General features: G+C 44.6%; 1 protein-coding gene across 2 annotated transcripts in view; it reads right to left on the reverse strand.

Annotated features, from left to right (window-relative positions):
• The window catches only part of LOC121853646 (serine/threonine-protein kinase tousled-like 2), a 66,572-nt gene that overhangs the window by 55,769 nt on the left and 149 nt on the right, over nt 1–10,654 (reverse strand). For both annotated transcript variants that reach the window (XM_042347927.1, XM_042347937.1), the window contains exon 1: nt 9,996–10,654. This exon is cut by the window's right edge. In XM_042347927.1, coding sequence (XP_042203861.1) covers nt 9,996–10,002 — 7 coding nt within the window. In that variant the 5' untranslated portion in view covers nt 10,003–10,654. The remainder of the gene's footprint in view (nt 1–9,995) is intronic.

Raw genomic sequence — 10,654 nt, forward strand, 5'->3', positions numbered from 1 at the left:
GATTTTAATGGCAAAAACAAAAGAAAAAACAAAAATTAATCATTAAAGATTTATGGCAAAACAAAAAAAAAAGAAAAACAAAGTTGTCATTAAAGATTTATGGCAAAAACAAAAACAAAAGTTGTCATTAAAGATTTATGCAAAAACAAAAGAAAAACAAAGTTGACATTAAGATTTATGGCAAAAACTACATCAACAACTTTCGCCATAAGTGTTTGTCACCATATGTCAGCACACCGAGCTATACCTGAGCATCAATCTATCCATAGTACAAATGAGTAAATAAAAATATTCCTTATATCTTTGTTTTTGCTTAAGTAATTATAAGATTAGTGTGTATGAATTGAAACAGAGACTAGGTATGTGCTGAGGTGTGTGTGTGTGTTGTGTGTGTGTGTGTGTGTGTGTGTGTGTGTGTGTGTGTGTGTGTGTGTGTGTGTATGTGATGTAGGTGTGGTGATATGGTGATGTGGCTATGTTGTGGTGGGCTGTGGTAGTAGTGACAGTGATAGTGATGGTGTGAGGTGGTGTGTGTGGTGGTGATGAGTGGTAATGATGATGGTGTGACAGTGGTGGTAATAATGGTGGCAGTGATGAAGTAGCCAGTGTGGTGGTGGTGATGGTGGTGGTGATAGTGGTGATGGTAGTAATGGTAGCAGTGATGGTGTAGTGTGTGGTGTGGTGGTGATGAGTGTGTAGTGATGATGGTGGTGACAGTGGTAGTGGATGTGGTTGTGTAGCGAAGTGATGTAAATGGGGTGGGGTGGGGGTGAAGTTGAACACGTCATTCAGGAGTGAGTGTACTTACGTGTCAGAGTGTGTGTGTGTGTGTGTGTGTGTGCGTGTGTGTGTGTGTGTGTCATGATACAGTCACATGGAATTTCAAATCTCCACCAGCATCAATAGTGAGTTGTCTAGCCTCCTAAACTTTCTCTACATAGCCTCCTACAAACTTTCTCATAGCCCCCTACAAACTCTCTATAGCCCTCTCCTACAAACTTTCTATATACTCCCCTACAAACTTTCTCTATAGCCTCCCTACAAACTTTCTCCATAGCCTCCTACAAACTTTTCTCTACACTCCCCTACAAACTTTCTCACATAGCCTCCCCTACAAACTTTCTCTACATACCCTCACCCTAAACTTCTCTTTCCCCTTAGCCTCCTAAACTTTCTCCTGCTCCTCCCAGCCTCGCCTACCCAGCTCTCTGCTCTACATGTTTCCTTGAGCTTTATCTTTGGATCTTAAATTCTCAAGCTTCCTGTCTGCCTGTCTGCACCCTATGAAATCTGTGTGTGTTGTATGGTGTGTGTGTGTGTGTGTGTGTGTGTGTGTGTGTGTGTGTGTGTGTGTGTGTGTCCTATTGTCTTGTGTCTTTATCTTTCATCTCACACACACACACCTCACACCTGATCCTAACACTCGGCTCCCAGTACTTTGTAATGAGTAATGATGTCACTATCACTTGTTGGCCCCGTGGTTGAGGATGTCACACAACCTAATAACACGTGTTGGGGATGTCACAAGCTAATGGCCACGTCGGTTGAGATGTCTGCATGTACGTGGTTGAGATGTTGCAGCTAATGGCCCGTGTTGAGATATCCAGCTAATAACGCGTGGTTGAGGATGTCACAGCTAACAGCCACACGTGACGTGGCTGAGATGTCACAGCTAATGGCCACGTGGTTGAGATGTGTAACTAATGGCCACGTGGTTGAGATGTCAGACTAATGGCCCACGTGGTTGAGATGTCACAGCTAATGGCCACGTGGTTGGGGATGTCTCATAATTGTTACGTGGTTGAGGGATGTCACAGCTAATGGCCACGTGGTTGAGGGATAATACCTGTATGGCCACGTGGTTGAGGGATGTCACAGCTAATGGCCACGTGGTTGAGATGTCACAGCCCTAATAGCCCGTGGTTGGGATGTCACAGCTAATACGTGGTTGAGATCTTCGTGATTTGAAGATATCTAGCTAATGGCCCCGTGGTTGAATGTCACAGCTAATAGCCACGTGGTTGAGATGTTAGCTAATAGCCACGTGGTTGAGATGTTGTCATCAACGGCCGTGGTTGAGGATGTCACCCATCAGCCAGCTACGTGGTTGAGATGTCTGGCTAATGGCCACGGGTTGGGAGATGTCACAGCTAATGAACGTGGTTGAGATGTCACAGCTAATAGCCGTGGTTGAGGATGTCACAGCTAATGGCCACGCTGGATTTACAATGTATACACAGTCTACGTGGTTGAGGATGTCGCTAATAATACGTGGTTGAGATGTCAGCTATGGCCCGTGGTTGGGATGTACGCTAATGGCCCGTGGTTGAGGATGTCACACTAATGGCCCCTGTATGAGATAGTACAGTACGCGTAAAATCGATGGTTGTTCACAGCTAATGCACACGTGGCTGAGATGTCAGTATGTACGTGGTTGTTTAAGAAACCAACACACACACAACAACACATTAAAACAACACTCTCATACACACATCTAATTCAATCACACGTACACATTCAAATTCATATATACATCAATAAATACATCAATACCACGTGTATCATGATAATCACAAAAACACTAAGACCTTTCTGTATTCACACTGAACAAGAATCCCTCATTGGCCCCAAGTGTGAAATAGCTACCTAGCTCTTGGTAATTCCCAGTCTCTTCCTGCCTGTGGTCATCAAACATAGACTGAATCACCGCCTAGTGATTCATTTGTACAAAAAAAAAAAAAAAAAAAATGTGTGGGGAGGAGGGGGAGGGGAGGAAAGGTGTGGAGTGAGAGTGTGAGGGAGGTGTGGAGGTAGAGGAGGGGGTGTGTGAGGGAGGTGGGAGTGAGGAGAGGGTGTGGGAGGGGGGAGGTGAGGGGTGTGAGGTGTAAAAAAAAAAATATCTGTATCAATGACCTCAAGCTTCCTCATCACCTTTCTAACCTATCAGCAACCCCTCCGCCCTCTCTCCCTCCCTTCACCAGACCTCCCTTCATCCCTGTAATCTTCCATCCTCCTTCACTCCCTTCATCCTACTTCACCCTAGCCCTCATCCCTCCCTCCTTCCACCCCTAATTCCCTCCACCTTTACCCATTGCCCTTGCCCAATAGTCTCCTCCCTCCTCTTTCCTTCCCTCCACCACACACACATATAGAGAGGAAAGAATGAAAGAGATGAATATAAGAGGAAGAAGAAGAAGAAAGAGGAAGATGCCTATTTGTATATCCATCAGTCAATATAAAACCCACAACCCTCTTTTCATCTCCTCCTGCTATCACAACTCATTACAAAACCATCCCTAAATACCTAACAACCTCACTGTAACAACCCCCTTCCCCCCCACGATATCCAAGGCTCGTTATCCCATATGAAAAATGCGTGTTATCTTAGTGAAAACAACATGGACGTTTGTTATCTAAGGTCATCTCCTATAATTATCATAAGAGACGGTTCGTAGCATCTCTTGGGGTCTTGGTTCGTGGTTCTAGTTTCAAATATAATGATAAATGGTTCGAAATCCATCTAGACATATTAGTTCTAAGTTTTAATCCGCTTTTGTTACACCGATTCGAACCTACTTTTGTTATTTTGGTGGTTGAACCTACTTTAGCAATTTTGTGATTGAAACCTACTTTTGAGACATTTCATGAAATTCAATCGAACCCAATGTTTTCAGATAGTTCTAGACTGAATTAGAATACGATGTTTTATAATTATGTTGCAGCTAATAATAAAAACACACTATTTAATACATAATACAAGATGGATTCGAACCCATAATTTAACACACAGGGATCCGAAGCCAGTGTTTAAGAAATTCCTCAACTCTTAATCACACACACACACACACACACACACACACACACACACACACACACACACACACACACACAGGACAAATCTGTGAGTGTGTGTGAGAGGGATGTGTCACCCTGCAGCGCCACGAGAGACTAGCGGCTGGTGTGAGAGTTATCATCTGTCTGTCTGTCTCCTCTGTCTGTCTATCATCTGTCTGTAGCTGCAGTGTGTGTGTGTGTGTGTGTGTGTGTGTGTGTGTGTGTGTGTGTGTGTGTCAATATAATCCTAACAGCAGCATTTCGAGTACCACAATAGGCAAAAGGTTGGCGAACGTCTGTCTGTCCTGCGACCACAAGTGCGTCATTGTGATGGGGGGGAGGGGGAGGAGGGTTAATGCCAGACGCTGCTGATCGCTTGTACTGGCACTGTGTTGAAGGAAGTGCCACTCTATCGACCTGTGAAAGTGAGATCGTTGGCACTGTCCACCTGCCCACCTCATGTTATTCTCTCTATCTCTCTATCTCTCTATCTGTCTCTCTATCTGTCTCCCATCTGTCTCCAGTCTTTCTATATAAGTCTTTTTCTCTGTCTGTCTGTCTGTCTTTTTTTTTGTTTCTTTGTCCATTTCTTTGTCTCTGTCCTCTCGTCTCACGTTCTTTTCGTTTCCTTTTTCTCTCCCTTTCTATGTCTTTCTCTGTCTCTTTGTTTGTCTCTGTTATCTCTCCCTCTTTGTCTTATCTTTATGTCTCTATCTCTCTTTGTCTCTCTCTGTCTCTCTCTTTGTCTCTCTGTCTCCTCTTTGTTATCTCCCTATCTTTTGTCTCTCTGTCTCCCTCTTTGTCTGTCTCTATCTCTCTTTGTCTCTCTGTCTCCTCTTTGTCTATCCTCTCTTTGTCTGTCTCATCTCTTTGTCTCTCTGTCTCCTCTTGTCTACTCTCTTTGTCTGTCTCTATCTCTCTTTGTCTCTCTGTCTCCCTCTTTGTCTATCTCTCTCTTTGTCTGTCTCTATCTCTCTTTGTCTCTCTGTCTCCCCTTTGTCTATCTCTATCTCTCTTTGTCTCTCTTTGTCTCTCTGTCTCCCTCTTGTCTATCTCTATCTCTCTTTGTCTCTCTCTCTGTCTCCTCATTGTCTGTCTCTCTCCCCTCTTTGTCTGTCTCTCTCTCTCTTTGTCTTCTCTCTCTGTCTCCCTCTTCACACTCTTTGTCTGTCTCTCTGTCTTCTCTTTGTCTTCTCTATCTCTTTATCTCTTTCTCTGTCTCTCCTTTTCGTCTCTCTGTCTCTCTGTCTCCCTCTTTGTCTATCTCTATCTCTCTTTGTCTCTCTGTCTCTCTCTTTGTCTCTCTCACAGCAAAACAACGGATCAGTAACTTTAGAGATTCGAAAGTTAAGTCTCTCTCTACCTTTCCCTCCGCATCCCACACACCTTTCCTCTCCTTACCTCCTTCCTTCCCTCACTCCTTCCCTCCGTCCTTACCTCCTACCCTCCCTTACCTCTATCTTTTCTACCTCTACCTCCATCTCTTCCCCTTACCTCCTTCCTTCCCTCCCTTTAAACTGACTCCAAACCACAAACACGGTCTCTACCTGGCTTAAGACTGGAGTTAAATCCAGTTAACCCTCTCACTAAGCCAATTAAAGGTTCTCTCAGGTGTCTGTCTGTCTGTCTGTCTGTCTTCCGTCTGTCTGTCTGTCTTCATCTGTCTGTCTGTCTGTCTGTTTCCGTCTGTCTGTCTGTCTTCATCTGTCTGTCTGTCTCCATCTGTTTCTTTATGATTATGTCCATGTTTATTCCTCTCTCCTTCATTTCCTTATTTATTTGATTTTTGTTCTTATTTTCTCTATTTATTCTGGTGTATTTTCTATTCTTTCATTTCCTCTCATTTATTTAATTATTTGTTCTTCTTCATTATCTAGTTCTTCTAATTCCTCTTTTATTGTCTCTTTATCTTAATTTTCTCTTATTCATCTTTATTCATTCTTCGTCTCCTTCCTCTAATTCATCTACCTCCTCCTCCTCCTCCTCTTCTTGCTGGAGGAGTAGGTCAGGGCTGCTCGAGGCTGAATCAAGGCCTTAGGAGTCTGTGTGAGTGTTGGAGTGGCACTTGAGGCTATTGATTCTCTCTCGAGTCTTCAAGGACGAGGTAGGACTAATGGTAGGCCTCTAATGGTAGTTGTGGTAGTAGTAGTAGTAGTAGTAGTAGTAGTAGTAGTAGTGTGTTTAATTGCACTGTTATTGATTTATTGTCGGGTCTTCAAGGGTGAGATAGAAATCATTGTGGATCTCCATTAATCGTGGTAGAAGTGGTAGTAGTAGTGGTGGTAGTAGTGGTAGTAATAGTAGTAGGAACAACATCAAAACAACTACAACAAAACAAATAACAACAAAAACAAGGTATAACTCACTCTAAGGTGGCGTAGACCAGAGAGGCAGGCACCTGTGACGAGCTACCTAAGGCCAGTGTAATTACCTGTGTTAACTTTACCATATGTTACCCTATTACAGGTGTGTGTGTGTGTGTGTGTGTGTGTGTGTGTGTGTGTGTGTGTGTGTGTGTGTTAGCCACATCACTTTCAAGAGACGTGAAGGAACCAGACGTTATTGACCCTCTCGCCGTCAGCTGATCTCACCACAATAATGACAACCATCAGCTGATCTAAGCAAAACAATCGTGACGTCATTAAGTCAGCTGATTTAACCAAAACAATTATGACGTCATCGAGTCAGCTGATTTAACCAAAACTCGTGACGTCATCGAGTCAGCTGATCTATCACCATAACATAGACAATGGAGGGCTGACCCCAACACCCACCTCAAACAAAGACACTGTGAGGACGACAACAACAATAATGATACAACTAATAATAATACGAAGAAGAATTAATGAGAGGAGGAGGAGAGCATAAAACGGAAGAAGCAACAAGTGGGTGCTCAAGAATAAAAAGAGGAGGAGAAGAGGGAGGAGGAAGAAAGAGGGGGAGAGAGGGGTGAGAGAGAGAGGAAAAAGAGGGGTGCGGGGAGAGGGTTCCTACACTCTCTCCAAGACAGTAACCATGGTAACTGTGTCATGTAACCATCGCATAACCATTTTAACTCACGTAACCATGGTAACAGTGTCTCGTACATGGTAAGTCTCATGCCATGGTAAAATAAACCGCCAGAGTCTCGTAACTCTGGTAACAGTCTCTCGTAACCAAAGTAACAGTGTCTGTAACCACGATGACTCAGTCTGTAACCATGGTAACAACTACTGCTCTCTCCTCCCTCTCCCCGATCGAAATACCACCAGCTCATGTGAGAGACGACAGGGCGGAATTTTCCCCTGACAAGACGAATTCTCCCTATACATGACTGGTGGTAGGTAGTGAGGTATGGTGGAGTGGTAGGTGATGGTAAGGTAGTTGAAATGGTAGTTGTGGTAGGATGGTGGTAGGTGGTGGAAAATGGTGGTAGTTGTGGCAGGTGATGGTGGTAGTTGTGGCAGGTGATGGTGGTAGTTGTGGTAGGTAATGGTGGTAGTTGAATGGTAGGTAAGGTAATGGTGGTAGTTGTAGTAGGTGATGGTGGTAGTTGTGATGGTGTAGTGTGGTAGTGACGGTAGCGACCAACACGAAGTCGACTCTTCCTCCTCCTCTCCCTCTGCTTCCACGCCCTCACCCCCTCTCCTACACCTTAATTCGACTCCTCCTCCTCCCTCCCGCCCCCCTCCCTCCTCCTCCCCCTCCTCCCTCCCCTCCTCCCCCCTCCCCCCTCTCTCTCAGACAGTCGGCCAACTCAGTCTGCTCTTCTTCCCGTCTATTTATTTCTGTCTATCACAACAGCCGATTACAACAGCCGATTACAACAGCCGATTACAACAGCTGATCACAACAACCGACCACAAAAACCGATCAAACAGCCGATTATAACAGCCGATCACAACAGCCGATCACAGCAGCCGATCACAGCAGCGATTACAACAGCTGATCAGAACAGCTGATTAAAACAGCCGATCACAACAGCTGATTAAAACAGCCGATCACAACAGCCGATATACCTCTTGCTGGTGTCTTTCGCAATCAAACATTCCCCCCCCTCCACAACCCCCTCCACACCCTCCTTCCCTCCACATTCTTCATTCCTCCCTCCAAAACCTCCTTTCCTCCACGCCCTCCCCCCCCTCATCCCTCCTTCCCTCTCTACCTATCCCTCCTTTCTATTCCTCCGTCCTTCTGCCCTCCCTCCATTTCCTTTCTCCCTTCCATAATACCTCCTCTCCCACCCCCCTCCCGCCACACAACCTCAGGCCGGCTCAATCTCCCCCCTCATACCCTCTCCTCCCCACCTTCCCTCCCTCCCTCCTCCCCCCCACCCACAGGTCCACACACGAGCACACAAACACACACACACACACACAGACACACACAGACACACACACCTCTCTTTCTTTCTCTCTATCTCCGTCCCTCACATACAAGATTATTCTCTAACTCATTTTCTCACCCCTCCCTCTCGTCTCTCCTTTCCTCCCCCAGTTATCCTCGCTCTCTTCATCCATATTATTCCCATCGTTTATCTTTGTATTTTAGTTATTCCTGTTTATTTTCCGGTTTTCTGATTTTCTTTTAGTTTCGTATCCCCTTCTTTCATTTCTCTGCTTTATTGTTCTCATTCTCTTATCTCCTAATTCTTTATTTCTTTATCTTCTCCCTTTTTCTTTTTTATCTCAATTTTCTCTGTTTCTAACTCAATCTTCCTCTTTCTCCTCATTTTTACTATTTTCTTCATATTTTTTTTCATTTCCCTATTTCTTCTTTATTATTTCTATCTCCTTAATGCCATCTTTATTTTCATCTCATTTTTTTTCATTATCTCCTCGTCTCTATATCTGTCTGTCTCCTTCTCTCTCTTTATCACGTTTATCTCCGTTCTCTCTACCAACTCTATCATCATTTTTCTCTCTATACCCTCTGTTTGCTGACACTTCTTCCCCTTCTGTGGTTATTACTTAATCTCTCTTGTCTCTCTCTTTCTCTCCTTCTCTCTCTCTCTCTCTCTCTCTACCATCATCACATCATTTGCCTTATCACACATTCCTTTACGCTATTACATTTAGCTTTTAGTTTTGTCTACCTCATCAAATCACCTTTAGTCTGATATTAACCCAAACATAGCCGACTACAGTATAGCTGCTAAAAATGGACTCGATTCCACGATGGTGTTAAAATATTTCCAATGCTTTAATGTATAAGTAGGTTAATATAACTTCCCCGCAAGTATAAGTTTGTGTTATAATATTTCCATTGAATTATGTAGGTTAATATAGCTCCTCCGTAAGTGTTAGTTTATTGTATGCCGTGGGTTGTGGGGGGGGGCACTTGGAACCTGTTCAAATATAATCACATGGGCGTGGATCCTCCTGGTGACGTGTCCCCGTGAAAAAAGCCCAAAGTTGTTTTGCTGCGTCGCATTTCAACATATAAACACAAGTCTGTTCTCACCACCACAAACACGCAAAATGTATTTATTGATGTATGTGTCATGGAAGATCACATGTTTTCTGTATAATGTTTATTCTCTATTAAAATATTCATTTGGTAGACAACATGTTCTTCAGGTTAAATACGAACGCACTCAAGGCGAGGGAGGGAGGTAAGGGAAGGATGGGGGGTTAGGGGAAGGGGAGGAGGGGGGTAAGTAGGAGGGGGGATGATGGGAGAGCAGAGACCTTGGCCCGACACGCTAAGGTACTGGTATCTGTGTCATGCCCTTTGGTGCTTGCTAATACTCTTCATCACGTCAACAACAAGTATTTTATCATCTGGAGCCACTATCAATTATAATGTTGCTGAAATAACATCATAATGGCGGCGAAATGGAGGGCAGGAAGGCCAAAAGAGTCAAAACATGGTGTGGTGTGGTGGCTGTCACACGACCACGGTGAATGAGCCCGAATACACCAGGCCCAAGCAACACACCGCCTCCCCAAATATAACACACATGCCTCTTAACACTAAATCACGTCTTAAACAAAAAAAAACATCACAAAACACAAATAAACAATTTCCGGTGATACATTCATTCACTGGAAACTGAGTTTGGAGTGAAACATCTCTCAATGAGTAAAACAAAAAAGTAACAAAAAATTGGTTCTCGTCCGTGTACTTGTCCGGATCCGTGGGTGGTGAGGGACCGTCTCTCGCAGTGTTTCGTGTCTTACCTGACATGGTAGAAGGTGTTTGGAGGTTTTGACGACAACGGTGGCTTGCTTTTATACATCACAGCGTAGTATCCATGTGAGCACTTGAGTACCAAGCTTTAAAACCGGCTAAAACTCCACTGTTATAGGTGTGCTAAGTGTGGGTGGTGGCAGACCTACTGGTGACCAGACCGCCATCGGGCAGCGAAGATCGGTTGATTTTCACTTTGTTTTCTCCCCCACACTTCACTTTTAAACATTTCTAACACGCGATAATCACAGTATATTGCCCCTGCTAGAATTTTCGAGGCTAAATATCACTGGTAAGGGCGTGACAGGCGAGAACACAGGACGAAAACTGTGGCTTGCAGTGGTCTCCTGCCGGCCTGAGCACAGAGCAACGAGGCTTACACAGATTCCGACGTGCTACTCTTTAACGCGGGGCCGGCTAGTCAGCGACGCCCGCTAGCTCCCCACACGCACACGCACACGCACACGCAAATTGTCCTGGCAAGTCCACGGGTGAACACCTAAGACCTCTGACTCAACCCCAAACCTCAAGGGGGAGGAGATATTCCGGCAGAAGCAAGGTACGCTGGTAAAGGGAGTCCGCCCACTTGGAAAAGTTTAGTTTTAATAGCCTGGTGCTAGTAGGAGGAGGACAAGGTGTGGGTATATTA

Source organism: Homarus americanus, unplaced genomic scaffold (assembly GCF_018991925.1).
Source record: "Homarus americanus isolate GMGI-L3 unplaced genomic scaffold, GMGI_Hamer_2.0 scaffold4896, whole genome shotgun sequence".
NCBI lineage: Eukaryota > Metazoa > Arthropoda > Malacostraca > Decapoda > Nephropidae > Homarus > Homarus americanus.